Consider the following 17,786-nt stretch of genomic DNA (forward strand, 5'->3'; position numbering starts at 1 on the left):
AAAAACAAAAGTTGTGTCCAAGATGGCCGACTTCTAAATGGCTACCATGGTCCCCACCCATCTTGAGGAGTTTGCCCCCTCACATATACGAATGTGCCACAAACAGGACTTTAATATCACCAACCATTCCCATGTTATTACGGTGTATCTATATAAATGGCCCACCCTGTAGAATGGGAGGCAGAGCCTTTAGTTTTCAGGCCCCTCTTCTATGGAACCAGCTTTCAGTTTGGATTCAGGAGACAGACACTATCTCTACTAAATTAGACTTAAAACTTTCCTTTTGCTAAAGCATGACCCTGAATCCTCCCTTAATTACGCTGCAATAGGTTTAAGCTGCTGGGGCTGTTGCCTACTGAGGCAGTTTCATTATCATCAGAACTCTCTGCTAGATAATGTTTAATGTCACTGTCCTGGGAAATATTTGAGATCTTGCACTGCAACTATGACATTATGGTCAGATGCCTTTTAATTTTTTCTGCATTCGTATGTATTATGTGTAATAAACATTGGTCTTAAAATGGACAGAGCACAATTTCCTTCATTCTTAAATGCTTACTCAAATGAACAAATATGTACCTCTCAGCAAATAGTTGCTGGAAAGCACACACTGGACAATGACATTCCACATGCTCAAATTAGGACTCTGAGTTAGGCTTAAGTTTTCTAAAAACAAAACAAAAAAACATAACAATATAGCACTCTGGTTGGCAAATACAATGTCCTGTAATGTTACTGAAAACCACAGGGATTGTTTAGTTCTTTACTCATGGCGATCGTGGCTCAAGAGTTGGGAGTTCGCCTTGTAATCGGAAGTTTGCCGGTTTGAGCCCCGGCTCGGACAGTCTCGGTCGTTGTGTCCTTGGGCAAGACACTTCACCTACTGCCTACTGGGGTTGGCCAGAGGGGCTGATGGCGCGATATGGCAGCCTCGCTTCTGTCAGTCTGCCCCAGGGCAGCTGTGGCTACAACTGTAGCTGCCTCCACCAGTGTGTGAATGGGTGGATGACTGGGTGTGTAAAGCGCTTTGGGGTCCTTAGGGGGGGACTAGTAGAAGCGCTATACAAATACAGGCCATTTAAGCATTTAATTACTAATTAATACTTAACTAATATCTGACGTTCTTCTTCAGTGTCTTTTATCCTGTCTTCCTCACATCATCCCAACCAGTCAGGCAGGGCAGGTCACTCACTCAGCCTGGTTCTGCAGAAGTTTTCTTTTTGTTAAAGGAGAGTTTTTCCTTCCCACTGTCACCAAAGTGCTTATTCATAGGGTGTCATATGATTTTAGGGGATTTTTTTTATCATTACAAGCTCTTTCCTTTGCAATAAAAAGGGCCTTAAGGCAACTGTTATTGTGAGGTTTGTGCTATAAAAAATGATATTAAACTGAATTAAATTGAACTGCAAGTTGTTGATGCAGTCACCACTGTGTCATGCACATAGTGTAAATTTACATAAATCACCAGGATTTAAACTCATGAGAGACTTTTATTAGAAACACCTACAGGATCGATTTCTAAATCCTACTTTGCTTCATTCACGAGTAATCACGAGTGATTCACAACAAATGACATTCACAACGGAAAAAGTAAAAGTAAATGGCTAGGCTACTCCATGACCTAAATATTCTTGTTCTTTAGTTACTCCTTTGTTGCCTTGACAATATTTTGGGGGGGTCATTGTCATGCTGGACGATCCATCCACGACCCACCTTTAGTTTTGTCACAACCCCCTTAAAGACCATTTAAAGGACATAACAGCCATAACTGAAACTTCCATGATGGGTGCCAGCCAGAGAGAGCCAGAGCCCAAAGCCAGCCCTCTGGTTCAGTCAAGGTGTCTTTATATATACTGGGACTGGTCTCTCAGGTGTGCTGCATCAATAATTGGGTCAGCTCCACCTACCTGCAAGAAACAGGTAAAAGAAAAAGCAAAACACAAGGCCAGCCCACTGGCCGTCACAGTTTCCTTGGTAGTGGAAGAAGGTTCTCATCAGAGACTTTATGTTACATGGCCCCATTCACTGTCCTCTCAGGCCAGTTCTTTTCTTTTATCAAAGCATAGCATTTTCTCCCAAACCTTTTATTTCAATCTGCTGAGCTGCAACGTGTTACTAGTGGTGTTCTTGGTGACAGTTGGACCAACTGCCTTCTAACAATTGTTCCTCCCATGTAGTTCTGGACTCATCCACACACCTTTCTCATGGTCATGCTCACTCCATGAGGCAAGATGTTGTATGTAGCTCCAAATCAAAGGCAACTGATGGTCATTTAATATTTTTCCATTTCCGAATAATCGCACCACCAGTTGCCAAGAGTCACATACTTACCAAACCTGTGGCTGATGGTCTTGTAGCCCATTCCAGCCTTGTTCAGATCTACTATCTGATGTACTTGTTCCTTCCAGTGGTGGTGGAGAGATTGGAATAGAAGCAACTGATTCTTTGGATAAGTATTTTAGGGTTTATACGCATAATAAGTTATCTGTAATTGATAAAATCAATTGTAATCTGTGTGCAACATACGCACACAGTCATTCTGTGAGAGAAAGAATTCTGGCTGGGTTGTAAGGAATCAAATACTGATTTCAATTAATGACAAGTAAATCAATTTCTAACTTTTAAGTAATGTGTTTTTTCCTTGATTTTTAGTTTATATTCTGTCTCCGTTAAAATCAAATGAACATTAAAATTCGAGACAGTTAATTTCGTTCAATTTCAGCAGGGATCAAATGAGTATTTCTCCCACTGTATCCTGGCAGCACAGGAAAAACAGACACAACAAAATGCTGAAGCATTGTGTTTTATTCAGCTCTACTTGTAACTTTGGTGCTCTTATTTAATGGATCGCTTATTAAGATGAAGATGTAAAACCATGATCGTAAATAATTGTTTTTGTTTTGTTTTTTATTACAGTAAAATAAAACACAAACAGATTCAAAGCCTGGATGGTATGTGCTGTAGTGCTCCACATTCAATTTAGCAAATTTGTTTGTTGGACAATTTCTACTTCACTTTAAATTGTTCCAAATCAAAAATGGAAGAGGAAACTCTTCGTACACAGTACTTAGTCTGTGTCTGCGTGTGTGTGTGTGTGCGTGTGTGCGTGTGTGTGTGTGTGTAAAGGTTGTGCATTCTCAGCCTAGTTTGTTTTTTCCCCTGAATCCAGTCTGAATATGAGTGTTCCAGCTTAATTTGTTTAGTAAAATAAATCCCTTTTTCTTTGGGAAGAATATTTAAATAAACAGATCCCATTTGAAATCCTCATTTGAAAGCGCAGTCATGACATGTGTTTTTGACTCTGTGTTGCTTTGAACTGTGTTGTTTTGAAAATGTTACTGCTAAACTGAGATAAAATAAAATCTCAGTTTACAATTTTCTCCATTATTCCAGCTCTGGTGGAATAGCAAACCATGTGCAAGGCTGCTTGTATGTTTTCTACATCACAATTTGTTTTCAGTATATTGCTGTTGTAGTAGTAGTAGGCTGATCTAAACATAATAATCCATGATCTACTGATGTCATAACTCTTGCTTGTCCCTGATATGTCTCACTTGATATCCTCATTTAAAAGTGCAGTTATATGTTCTTGACTCTAAAACTGTGTTGAACTCTTTGTTGAAAGAGATACTACTAAACTTATGTAAAAACCTTTTTAAATCTTTTCTGCTTATGGCAGCTGGAATAATAATTCAGATTATATTGCATCTGCATTTTCTGAATCATGTCATTTTTTTCTGTACAGTGGAGTTTTAATTTTGGCAACTTAATGGAAAATAAAGTATAGTTTGCGTATGTTTATGCAGGCAACATAATGTTTACAACATAGTGAGCTGTTCTTTACTGATGTCATCACCCTTGCTTGTCCCTGAATAAATAATGCCATCAAACTAGTAATTTTTAAGAAGCTACTGTTAATTTTTAATCATATCAAGTGTAACTTGGATTTGCCCAGTCATACATCTGTCATAATATTTTCCATTATAGCTGAAGGGAATCATATCGATTATCTCTTTATTATTACACTTGTTAGTGGGTCTGATATAACAGAGCGCAAGTTAATATTTTGTCCTTAAAGTTGGTGTGTTAGAAGCAGGAAAGTGGGCAAGCATAAGGATTTCAGCAAGTCTTACAAGGGCATAATTGTTTACGGTCAATGACTGGGCTAGAGCATCTCCGAAACTGTAGATCTGCTGTTCTCAGTCTGCAGTGTTCAGTATCTATCAAAAGTGGTCCAAGGAAGGAACAGTGGTAAACTTGCAACAGGGTCATGGACAGCAAAGCCTCAGTGATGGGAAGCGAAGGCTGGCCCATGTGGTCTGATCCAGCAGATGAGCTACTGTAGCTCAAACTGCTGAAAAATGTAATGCTGGTTGTGGCAGACAGGTGTCAGAATACACAGTGTATCGCAGATGGTAATGAGGCTGCACATTTTGTTTTTGCTCCAGTAGCTTTTATAATGATTATAAACCCACTTATTAATTTGACAGTAGTATTTATTTGTTAGAGCACAGATCATTATGTTTAGCAAACCCTACCTCAAAATAAAATACTAAAATTACTACTGCAGTATAGGAGAGACTGACTATGTTTGTAACACTTTTTGCTTCTGCACCTGTAACTCAATTTTTTGGTTAGAGTTCCCACTTTTACATCTCATAAATGGCATCTATTCAAAGCCCTGGAAGAATAACACAGACCTTGTGTGTTAATGTTAAATACACTGCGTTTCTTGTTACAACCTACTCCACTGTAACTCATGTTGGGGAGAATTGTGACAATTAGTCAAAAGTGTGGAGTCCACATCAGACAACATGCTTCAAAAATGTATTGGAATGAAAGAACAGTCTGTGTCTCTATTTCTGACCATAACTAAGATGCTGTCACGGCGAATAGAGTGAGCCATGTGGGGAAAGATAAATGAGGATCCACGCGCAGGCACTCGCTGAAGGTGTGAAGGTGGTTTATTGTAGAACAAAGGTGGAAATGGCAAAATGGAACAAAACGAATCTATACTGAGACAAACTAAACTATAGAACAGCAAACATGAACATGGACATGAAGGCGAGTCAGCAGAGGCATATGGAGGTTGATAGCAGGGAGAACACCAGAATGACGCACAGCAAATTCACAGACGGACCAGCGACTACAACAACAGAAGACACGACTTAAATACACTCAGAGAACACAGGGAGATTACACACAGGTGGGGAACACAGCTGGAAGTAATAAGGGCTAACGAGACAAGGGGAGAAGTAAAATGAACACGCTGACATCACACATGAACGTGACCCTTCAAAGTAAAACAGGAAACAAGACACGCTTTACTAAGGCACGGACTAGACACAGAGAGACAGACTTGACACTGAACTAAACCTACTATGATAATAATAATAATAATTATTATTATTATTATTATAATGACCAACAACACAGTATCACTAAGTAATCAGAACATAAATCATAATCCAGAGAAATAGAAAACAATCCATCATTCAAAAATAAACCAAAACAGAAGAACTCAAAATACTGGGTCAAAACTGACCCAGAACCGTGACAGATGCACTCTGGTGTGTGTAGTTTACACACTTTCATAACACTATGACTACTTAATAAACATGTTAGTATAATACACCTGTATGAAAAAGATATAGGTCTGTGTGGTGGGGGTGTGGGATCTGTGGACCAGTGGATTCAAGGTGACGTGTTGTGGGAGGCTGGCTGGCACAACTGGGTCCTATCATCATGCATCCAATATTCTTGCAGTAGTTACCTGAGGGACCCGAGGAGGAGACCGCTAGCTGAGCGTGGGTCATACTTTCTACAGTCTCATTTAAAGCATATATATACTATTTGTATAAAAAAACAAACAAACAATAGCAGTGTGCATGTATATTCTTAATCTCATTCACAGTGTTGATGAATGTTGGTAGCCCACTTTCCCTTCTTTGAGACCCCATCAGATGCTTTTTTCTTTTATCATCATCATCATCATCATCATCATTGTTTATTTATATAGCACTTTAAAAACACACAAGGCTGACCAAAGTGCTGAACAATAGAAACATAATAGATACCATAAGAATAATAAATACGATAAAATAATAAACATAGTGAAAACAATAAAATATAAGTAAATACAAGTCAGTTAACCACTGAGTCAAAAGCCAGTGAATAAAAATGTGTTTTCAATCTGGATTTAAAAACCAGCACTGATGTCGATTGCCTAATGTGAAGAGGAAGATTATTCCAAAGCTTAGGAGCCACGATAGAGAACGCTCGGTCTCCTCTCAGTTTCAGCCGTGATTTGGGGACTAAGAGCAACAGCTGCTCAGCTGACCGGAGCGAACGAGTGGGGACATAGGGCTTCAGCAAATCAGACAAATATGCAGGTGCCAGACCATTTAAAGATTTAAAAACCAATAAAAGAACTTTAAAATGAATCCTAAATTCAATTGGAAGCCAGTGCAGGGAGGCCAGAACCGGAGTAATGTGCTCAAATTTCCTTTTACCAGATAAAAACCGTGCCGCAGCATTCTGTACTAGTTGCAGGCGTGTCAGAGTGCCCAGTCCAACCCCTATTAAAAGGGAGTTGCAATAATCCAAGCGTGAGGCTATAAAAGCATGCATAACAGTCTCCAAGTCACGCCTTGAAAGAAAAGGTTTAACCTTTGACAGACGCCTGAGTTGATAGAATGATGATTTCACCACCCCATTAACGTGGCCATCAAAGGTAAGTGCAGAGTCGATTTTTAACCCAAGATTGGTAATCGAGCTCTTCAGGTGAGGGGTCAGAGCAGCAAGGTCAACATCGGGGATATCAGAGGAACGATTCGGGCCAAACAGAATTGCTTCCGTTTTACGTTCATTAAAATTTAAAAAGTTTTGAGCCATCCATGACTTAACATCACTGAGGCAATCAAGCAGGAGTCTAATTGGGGAGCTATCAGAATGACTGAAAGGAAAATAAAGCTGGCAGTCATCAGCATATAGATGAAATAAAACTTTGTGTTTACGAAAGATCGCACCCAGTGGCAGGAGATACAATGTAAACAGTAATGGCCCAAGAATAGATCCCTGTGGTACACCCCATGGCAGAGGGGCCACAGAGGACGATGACGAGCCCAACTTAACACAGAAGCTCCTGTTTGAGAGATATGATTTTATCCACAGGAGTGCCAAGCCAGAAATGCCCACATAAAGCTGTAATCGAGAGATCAGCAGGTCGTGATCCACTGCGTCAAATGCAGCAGTCATATCTAGTAGTATAAGCACTACATTTTTACCACAGTCCGTCGCTACCAGAATATCGTTCATAACCTTTATGAGAGCTGTCTCTGTGCTATGAAACAGCTTAAAGCCGGACTGAAAAACTTCAAACATTTGAGAGTTGTTTAGATAATCCATCAGCTGAGTGTGAACAACCTTTTTCAAGATCTTACTCAGAAAAGGAAGTTTAGAGATGGGTCTAAAGTTTGACATTACTGAAATATCTGAGCCTGGCTTCTTAAGTAAGGGGTGAATAACTGCTTAAACCCGCTTGGTACTTGACCTGACAAGAGGCTGGTATTAATTGGGTTCAGAATATGTGGTCGAACAGTAGGAAACACTTTTTTTTTTAGAAAATATAACCATAATGCCACATAACTGCTAGATGCATAAATAAGCAATTTCCGTTTGGCAACAGTAGGAAACACTTTTTTTAGAAAATGGGGATGAGCGACATCATTCGGAGAACCACGCAGGTTAGCAGTTAACACAAGCTTCTCTAGTTCAGGTAGAACAATTGGTTGGAAAGCAATAAGCAAATTTAAACAGGGAACATGCACAGCTGGGCCAACAGAAGATAAAGTGGAGGGTCTCAAACTGGCAACCTTATCCACAAAGAAATTAAGAAACTTTTTACACTTAACCTCAGAAGATTGCAAAAGAACATGATCCTCTGCATTCACTACAGAATTAATGGTATTATACAGAACACGAGGGTTATGTGAATTAACAGCAATAAGTTGTGAAAAATAGGAGTTTTTGGCAGTCTTTACTGCCCTCTGATAAGCTTTCCAGCTCGTCTTAAGAGCTTCCAGAGAGACGTACAGTCTGTCCTTTTTCCATCGTCTTTCACATCTCCTACATTCTCTTCTAATGGCTCGAGTAAAATCGGTTAGCCAAGGACTGGCCTTGGGTTTACACTGCCTGAGTCTTAGAGGTGCAACAACATCAAGGGCAGATTTACAAACAGAGTCCAGATGAGATAGTAATCCATCTACGGAGGACGACTCAGAGGGACACAAGTTGTTCAAATAGTGTTGAAAAATGCTCAGCAGTATCTGAGCCGAAGGCACGATAACATCGCGTAGGTGCAGCCCATTTAACAACAGGACTAAGAGGACAGGACTTTTATATCAGCAGGCACACCTCTATCAGTCTTTCTCTTCCACTATCTAGCCATGATGCTGTAAAAGTATATGTATGAGTATATGTAACATCAAAAAACTATTCACACTTTGAACAAGGGGATGGTTGTAACACTTTTAAAACATATGTCATAAAACACCCCAGCCTTGTAATTCATTGTTTCACTAACTGCATAGTGGGTTAAAATTAGCAGGCCATCACAGTTTGTCTAAGAAACTAAAAATTAATATACTGTTAATTCATAATTTTTTATCTGCAGTTGTGTAACAGTTTAGTTCTTTCGTCAAAATTATTTTTTTCCCAATGAAATCAACATGCAGTTGCTTGTGGCCATGACAACCAGCATGTGAAATCAGGAATGAAAGTGAGTAAACACTTTAATGATAATATTACTCCTATATCATGCCTGATTGGTGTGATTGGTGATGTTACAACTCTCTCCGCGTTACAACCATACGTCTCCCCTACAGAAAATCAAACACAAACTAGAAAAGATATAAAGCAGCCATGCACATGCAATATAATCTGAATTATTATTCCAGCTGCCACAAGCAGAAAAGATTTTCAAAAAAAGGGTGAACTGAGATTTTATTTGACATGAGTTTAGCAGTAGCACTATCTAAACAGGGTTCAACATGGTTTTGGAGACAAAAACAGATGTCATGACTGCGCTTTCAAATGTGGGTTTCAAGTGGGATCTATTTATTTAAATATTGGCCTTACCTAAAGGGGGATATATTTTCCTAAACAAATTAATTTGGTTGACTTAATTCCTTTACCTTCCCCAGATACCTTGAAAATTCAAATTCAATTACATAAATAAAACAAAAAGATTACCAAGAGGACCCTACAGAGAGTCTATACTGCTCCTCTTGGCAAAACAATTGTGTTTGGCTCAACAAAGGTTGCAGATGATGATTCTGCTTGCTAAAACTGCCAGACAGGGTGGGTTCAGGGGGGGGGAAAAAAAGAGTACAAACATTTTTTCACCATTTCACTCCTGTGACATGCATTTAAAGTGGCTGGAATAATGCTTAAAGTATTCAAATGTAATTCAAAACCTACCTGGCTCATTCTCCACCTCTTCGTGTCATCCCTTTCTAGGACAGAAGACAAATGGTAATATAAACATAGTTCCAAACACATGACAAGGGACGAGGATTAAAGTGTGTTTCAGCTGTTTGCTAGATGCTGGAGCTCATATATTTGACTTATTCCAGGTAAGTACAAATGTAACAAACATCAGAGGTCTTCTGTGGGCTTTTTGATAATATGTAATTGTGTAATGTTCATTTAATGTTATGTTTACATCTCGCTGGAGTCTGATGTTTGCATCAGCGGTGTTTTGCCTCCTTCCTGCTGGCCCACACTGCTGTTGTGGAGTGCAGCCCTCCACAACAATGTGGAAGTTTGGGGAAATTAATTTCCCACCAACTTCCTATTACATTATTAATTGGCATTAATTAATCTGGTAGTGAATATTTGTATTTATGGAGAAAAAAGTATAGAAAGTAATGAGTGGAATGCAGATTTTCTTAAATGTAATATTTCCATTTGATGTCGCTACCAGTCAGAGGGAATTATTTCTGTGTGTTTATAATTTAACTTCACCTACTGTGTGTTATTTAGAAGAAAAAAATAACTTAAAAGAATTAAGTTTTACTGCCTACTTTCATTGATTTCATTTAAAGTTTATTATTTAATGAGTAATGTCTGTGGTCTTGTATCTTGTTCTAAACACTTTTTCTGCCACAGAAAATCACCAACAAACACTTGAACCATCCGACAGCACATCATGAACCAGAATGCAGTGCTGATGATGGTCCTGTCAGGTCAGTGTGAATTGTTTATTTCCAAAATTCTATGAAATAAAAATTTGTTAAAAATAGGTTAGTACATCAATGAGTAACTTTTGTTGAGGTCTAAAGTGTGAAACAAAGTCTTTGTTCATTATTATAGAAGCCTCTCCGAACCAACATTAACAAACTACTATATAATGTCTCATATTCAATAGTTTATGAGGATCCAGAAAATGTTTGATTTGCATTTGTCATGAAATGCTTCAAAGTGAGTTTTTTTATTCTTACCACAGGACTGTGTTTCCTGCCTGCCTGTTTTCCTCGACTCTACACACTTGTTTCACAGGCAAGAGACTGGAGCACCGCTAAAGAGTTCTGTAGGAATAAGCACACTGACCTGGCCTGTGTACATAATGAGAAAGACCTGGCAATAGTCAATAAACTTACAAAGGGACTTTACCCCGTTTGGATTGGACTCCAGCCTGACACTGAAGCATGGAGGTGGTCTCTGAAATACCAGAATTACTATGTTGAAGGAGGGGCTGAGTTCAGAATGTGGGCTAATAATGAACCCAATGTTGGTCCAGGATACTACAAAGCATGTGTGGCAATGCTCCCAAGTGGGGAATGGGCAGATCAGGCATGCGGTGTCACATACCCATTCATCTGCTACTGCAAAAGTAATGGAAAACAATTATGTCGTAATTAAGACTTTAGCTTTAACATATTCCATGTTGTTTTATTAATAGTTACTCTGATCTTTCATTTATAAGGTTTGTTCAAGGATTTTACAACCTTTACTTTTGTAGAGGAAGGAATGAGGATTTAAGAGATTGAAGAGAAGATCTTACTAAGGATGGAGGAGTTAGTCCTTATTACTAAATCTTTTATCAGAATAAAATCTGGTCAGAAAAAATGACATTACACTTAATTTAAATTACAAAAAAAGTTACCATATTACTATATCAGGTTCTCCTGTGGTTGCAATAAACAAATAAATAAATAAATGATCTATTTGTATATATTTAGTAACCAGATTATTTCAGCATGAATGCTACATATCTTGTAGTTACCAGTCCAATCTGTTGTATTAGACTACTACCAAAACATTTGTACGTATATGTCTGTGACAGGTAACGCAGTTATTTTCCCAAATACCAAGAGTCCAAGAAAACCAAACACATTTACATGCTACACAACTATTATACAGATATTGATATATTCTTGGAGACTGACTGAATGAAACATATTTCCAGACACATCGAGCTTCATCTATGTGAATGTGAGTGAGACCTGGGTGAACGCTCAGAGCTACTGCAGAGTGAAGCACACAGATCTGGCCAGTGTGAGGAACCAGTCTGAGAATGAACAGCTGAAGATGATGTTGAACAATTCCTCCACGTGGATCGGTCTTTATAGAAATTCATGGATGTGGTCAGATGGGAGCGCATATTCCTTCCCCAACTGGGCTCCCAACAAGCCACTGAGTGACGACACCTACTCCTGTGGCACCATATATTTAGAGAAGTGGCACAACAGTGCATGTAATGGCTACCATTACTTCCTCTGTTACACTGGTGAGCTCTCATTTGTTTTGGCTACAATTTAACATTTCCAGAAATTCTTGTACAGTCTTTTATTCTGCAGTGTAATTCTTATGATAACACAGCATTTTGTATAACAGATGTCAAGGACCAGAGACTGTTGAAGGTGGAGCTGAAGACAACAGATGCCTCTGTGGACATGGAGGTGCTGCAGAACGACATCTTGGAAAAGGTAACTAACTAGTTAAAATAGAATAGCATTTTATATCAACAAACCAAAACAGACAAAACAAACAAACAAAAGATGGATCCTCGTATTTTTTCCCCACTAGCAGTAGCCTTAAGTAATGTATCAGTCAACATAATATCAAAACTTCTGTCTTTTGTGAATGTGCGAGTGAAAGTGAGTGCGAATGGTTGTCTGTCCCTGTGTGTTGGCCCTGCGACAGACTGGCGACCTGTCCAGGGTGTACCCCGCCTCTCGCCCTATGACAGCTGGGATAGGCTCCAGCGCCCCCCACGACCCTGAAAAGGATAAGCGGAAGCGAATGGATGGACATTTACTGATAAACAGCTGTTAAAAAATGCACTCTGTGAGAATAATAAATATGTTTCCCAGTTCAATCAGAGGCTGATGGAGAACGGTCTGAGTGAATTCACGCTGAGATGGGTGAAGCAGCTTGATGGAAAAATCTTCCACAAAAAGGAACAAGAGAAGGAGAAAGAGGAGACTGAAGAGGAGATCTGTGCTGTCACACTGAAACTTTGATTTTCCAGCAACCAACTTCAGTTAACTGTGGTGTGTCCTATCTCTCTGTCCTGTTCACTGAAAAAAATAACCTACATCGGTTGCAAGCAATAAAGTTATGTTTAGTCGACCTTAATTTTCTTTTTTATAACTCAACACTTTTATATGTTAAATGAACATGATTTTGATGTTTTTTGTTCCTGTAAAGTCTTTACAGCTATCTCATGATAATGTAACACAAAATGGTTGTGTGTGATTATACTTTTTTATCTTGAGAGTATGTAGAGAGGGAAGACAAATACACTCCAATTATAACTTTTAACAATTTATTAGCAAAATGGTTAGAATTAGTTTTACATGGCGCCATGGACCTCCTCTCTCTGGCTCAGAGACAAAAGGCTGCCGCACCCAGGAAGTAAACGAAAACATAAAGAGAGCTTCTCCAACCCCAGAAATTTATGACCATGTTTCCTCTAGCGCAGTCAGGCTTAAAGTTTGTACCTTCTGGTGCCTTCACTAGTGAGGCTCCCTGTCAGGTTTATATTGTTGATTGTCATTTATGCTTTGAAATATTTAACCATATATGCTTAGAGGTGTATAATCGATTGTGTAGTGATAGGATGTGTGATCCTTAGGAGTCTGCAAAGACTTCGTGTGCATTCCAGAGTGCTCTGGCATTCACACCCACACCCTGGGAGCATGGGAGAGGTCGTACCTTGTTTTATTGTTTTATGGTAGGATAAACATAGCTATGTCAGTTTTAGTCTAAGTGCCTTTTGTTTAGATGAACTGCTGGATTTCCAGGTTAGCAGGTTTAGGGAAGTTGTTTATTGTGCCACACTCTGACCCCACACACACACACACATACTTACACAACGCACAGGCAAGGTACTCTTTGTGTGTATGTATACGTCATATATTAATGAACCTATGTATATTCATTTAACCCCAATAAAAGGAGTGTTACAGGGAACCTGGCTGAGAGTCTGACGGAGGTCAAGTGGGTGGATGACACATGGCTCCAGGCAGGTCTCCCTCATGCATGAGTAATACAAAGAACTTTGCCTACTTGTGTCTTGCTTTTGCTGTGTAGTAAATTGTCTTGAACGTTCCAGCAAATAGGTCTCACTCCCCCTCAAATTCTTAGAGAAGGGGGCTCCTCTCTGTTTATGTCTGTTAGTATCTGATTATAGCAATCTACTTCTAATACTACTCTACAATTCTTACTGTGTGTAATGAAGCATAAAACAAACATGTGATGCTAATTATGAGATATTAGCCTTAAAGATAAAAAATAAACCCCAACATGTATTTAGTTATCTTATGTTATACCAGTAGTTCCCAAACTTTTTTTGCTGGGCCCCCCTTTGTTTTACAAGAAAAATGTTCGCGCAAACAATTAAGCAAATACAAGTAATCTGCAATAAATTACAGGTAGTAAGAAAATAAACTACTAACTCTTTTATGCTACATCCACACCTACACGGGTAGTTTTTGAAAAGCAGCCGTTTCATCCACACGTAAATGGCGTTTCGAATCACCGAAAACTGAGATTTTTTAAAAACTCCCTTTTTGCGTTTACATGTGGACGAGGAATACAGAGTTTATCACGCAACGTCAAAGGTATGTGTCTCTTTTTTCACGTCACGCTGTGCGTCACGTTATTGTTTACATGAGAGGAATTGCAGAATGGCAGATAGAGACAAAATATTGTTAATCTGACTATCTGCAGGTTTTACACGCAGTTAATGTCCCTCCATTTACAAAGGCAGAGGCGTCACGATGTGATTATTTTACGTGTAGTTGTTTTTTTCCTGTGTAATAATATTCAACATTGCTATCAATACATTTTTAAAAAAATGCCTCTTTATGCAAAATAGGTTTAAAAACATAAACAGCTGTGGGATACTGTTTGTCCGTGATTAACATAAGACATGCACCTCCAAAGTAAAGCAGGAAACATAACACAGACTGAACTTAAAGACACAAATCGTGGCAGGATCGGCCTGATATTATTTGTATCCCGCTGTAACTTTACTGTATACAGAGCTAACATCTCCAAAATTGATTTGAAGAGCCCAGCGCTGCTCCCGACAAAGGGAAAAGCAATTCTGCAGGGGAGACCTACCTCGGCACTTGTGCAGGTGAAACCAAAGGGCAGACATGCTTCACCATATTTTCTAGTCTTTGGCTTAGAATGAATTTGGTTTGTAAACATATTCAGCTATGCTTCATCTCCTGCTTTGCATTTCTGTGGGCGCCCCGAGCTAGCAGTGTCCAAGCGTTTTGTTTTTTTTCCCCCCCTTTTCATCCTGCGCCCCCCCTGCCATGGCTCTGCGCCCCCCCTAGGGGGCGGGCCCCACACTTTGGGAAGGTCTGTGTTAAACCAATATACACACTTTGGTGGGCCAAAATGTTCTTTAGCTGGATTAGCTGAATGTCTCAGAGTCTAGGGAATTCAGTATGACAATGGTGACACACCCTTGGGACTCTATTCACTGAAGATAAGTTTACAAAAAGTCTGTCCAGTGAGTGAGGGTGAGTGCTGAGTAATTGCAAATGAGAGCATGAGGGTGGGAATGTATTTGTATCTGTGTGTGCCTGTATGTCTGTATCTATATGTCAGGTTGGGTATCAGACGCCACCTCTCCAGGGACATCTCAGGTCCTCCAAGGTATGGAGGCCGATCTCGCCCCACCACTTCCCCTGCCAGTGGCAGACGCCCTCAGACATGGTTCCTTGGTGTTCGGGGATGGGCGTCCAGGTACACACCGGCTCACTCCTTGGTGGCTGCTTGTCGGAGCCTGGGGCTCGTCGGGCCACTTCGGGGGTGAGGTGCCCTTGGCCTCTCGGCCTGGGGCTCGGTCACTCTGGCACAGCTGGCTGCCGGCGGAGCTCACGGGCACGTCACTGCAACCCCCCCTGGCTTCTGCTCCGCGGCTGCTGAGTGACCCCTCATCTGGACTCTCCTCAGCTCGTTCTGGGATAGTGGCGCGGCTGCCCCTCTGTTGGTTTTCCTTGGTCTCTTGTGTTCTGGGGGCCTCTGGATGTCTGGAGTTTTGATCTCCTCCATACCTGCTTCATGCCCTGGAGGACGGGGCTGTGGCCCCCTACACCCTCTAGCAGATCATTACATGAAGCAACCTTTTTAAATACAAGCGTGTCCATGCTCACAGGTGTACACACAGGTGCTCACACACACAAACTACACCCTTTTTGGCTCCTACCTCAAAGCACACTGTGCGCTGTCGATCTTACATGCTGCACAATAATGTTTAATATTTAGTATTTACTGTTATATTCCCATATATCATCGTGATGTTTTTTATTATGTTGCTCTTTTTTTTCCTTCTGCTTGTTTTCTCTTTATTCTTTCTCAACAGGTGATCCAGGTGATTGATATATGTATATTTTGTCTGCTTATTTTGTTGGTTTTTGTTATTTGCCCTTTATCTCCGTCCCTCTTCTCCGCTGTTTTTCTTTCCCTCTTTCCTTCTCCCCTTTCTTTTCTGCAGTCAAGTCTGTCCCGTATTTAGCAAGTGAAAATAAAATAAACAATAAAGGGTGAATCAAATAGACCATTACTGTTAGGATGCCTGGGTCGTTGACCCAGAGTTTTGAGTTTATTATGTTATTTATAATTTCTAGCCTTTGGGTTTTTATTAGAGTCATGTCTTATGGTTTGTCTCTGTGTAATCCTTAGTTGCTGTCTCCCCTGTCTGCTATATCCCCGTGTCCAGTCAGTGTCTGTGTCTGCCCTGGTCCCACGTCTCTGTTCCCTCTGTTGTATTGCCTGCCTGTGAGTCTGTGTCTTTAAGTTCAGTCTGTGTTATGACTTTGGAGGTGCATGTCTTATGTTAATGTATCTGGTTTTGCTTCCCCTGTTTCGTTAGGCCTGATTTGCCCCAGCTGTGTTTCCCTCCTGTTACCCATTCCCTGATTGCTCCCTCTATGTATTTAAGCCCTGTGTTTCTTTGGCTACGTCCACACGTACCCGGGTATTTTTGAAAACGCAGATTTTTCTATGCGTTTGCACCTTTCGTCCACACGTAAACTGCATTTTTGGTCACTGAAAACTGAGATTTTTTTAAACTCCTGCCAGGGTAGATGTTTTTGAAAACTCAGTTTTTGCATTTACGTGTGGACGAGAAAAATGGAGAAAACACAGAAAACGCAGCGTCAAAGGTGTGTGCATTTTTTGACGCCACACTGTGCGCCACGTTATTGTTTCGGTGAAATGAATTTCTACAATACTGTTACTGTTAATTGTTCTCTCTGCAGTGTTTAAATGCTTACATATACACACACAGTTACTGTCCCTCCACACATACAACTCGGTTCTGCTTCTATGCCCCAGCTTTGTTTACTATTTCCCACCGAGGCTTCTAGACTTCTGATTGTCCAACATTTCTGCACGGTTAGGAATATATCACCACCTGTTGCTTTGGCATGTTCCTAACAGCATTTTCCTTCATTTCTGCATTTACGTGTGGACAGGATTATTTTTTAAAACGAAAATGGAAAATCTCAGTTTTCAAAAATACCTATGTTCGTGTGGTACGTAGCCTCTGTGTCCGTGTCACGATCTACCCTTATCTAGCTGTGTGTTCTGTCTGCGTAAGTGTATTTTGTAGTCCTAGTTTTTTTTTTTTTACCCTTTTGAGTTCAGCATTAAAGCTGTGTTTTGAGTTACTTTCTGTCTCCAGAGTCTGCACTTTGGGTCGCGACCAGAACATGAAACCCGCAGACTGTTCCACCTCGGACTTTGAGGCTGTGATGAAGAGGTTGGTTGATTTGCTGGACCGCATTGCTCAGGCTGATAGCTTACAGGCTATGGCTGTGGGACTGAGCGTGGTGCAGGCAATGATTACGACCAACCCCCAGCTTCATCAGTTCTCCATGGACACTTATCTGGGCCACACCATAGCCGCGTGGAGGGAGCAAGTCAGAACCAGCGAGCTTGCTATCTCTCTCTCCACACCAACGCAACAGCAGACGGCGCTCGCTGTAAAGCAGTTGTGTTCGCAACAGCAGGACGGCGTTTCTGCTCAAGGTTCTGGAGACCCGCTCCTGTGTGATGAGCCGGAGGATTTGCAGCCCGGTCAGCTGGAGGGTTCGCGGCCCGGCTCGCTTTCTCCCCCTTTGCAGAGTAAACGCGTTCATGTCGCCGCCACTCCAGAACTCCAGAAAAAGAAGGTGACTGTTTATTGTATGCTCTGTTTGAGCATTCTGACTCTGGACTTTCTGACATCACACTGTGAGTAACATTGTGTTTCACTC

At 40.5% G+C, this 17,786-nt stretch overlaps 1 protein-coding gene across 3 annotated transcripts; it reads left to right on the forward strand.

Moving 5' to 3' along the window:
• Window positions 1–9,375: 9,375 nt before the first annotated feature.
• On the forward strand, window positions 9,376–13,884 carry LOC146520721 (putative C-type lectin domain family 20 member A). Of its 3 annotated transcripts, XM_085158282.1 has the most exons (6): window positions 9,379–9,635; window positions 10,171–10,247; window positions 10,508–10,894; window positions 11,471–11,791; window positions 11,899–11,990; window positions 12,378–13,883. In XM_085158282.1, exons 2-6 carry the CDS (start codon window positions 10,211–10,213, stop codon window positions 12,525–12,527), a joined length of 987 nt encoding a protein of 328 aa, XP_085014408.1. In that variant the 5' UTR covers window positions 9,379–9,635; window positions 10,171–10,210; the 3' UTR covers window positions 12,528–13,883. The 3 variants fall into 3 exon arrangements, with proteins under 3 accessions (XP_085014409.1, XP_085014408.1, XP_085014407.1); XM_085158283.1 differs by lacking the exon at window positions 12,378–13,883 and having other exon boundaries at window positions 9,376–9,635; window positions 11,899–12,107; XM_085158281.1 differs by lacking the exons at window positions 9,379–9,635; window positions 10,171–10,247 and having other exon boundaries at window positions 10,383–10,894; window positions 12,378–13,884.
• The last annotated feature ends 3,902 nt before the right edge of the window (window positions 13,885–17,786 follow it).

This window comes from Neolamprologus multifasciatus, chromosome 4 (assembly GCF_963576455.1).
Source record: "Neolamprologus multifasciatus chromosome 4, fNeoMul1.2, whole genome shotgun sequence".
Taxonomy (NCBI): domain Eukaryota; kingdom Metazoa; phylum Chordata; class Actinopteri; order Cichliformes; family Cichlidae; genus Neolamprologus; species Neolamprologus multifasciatus.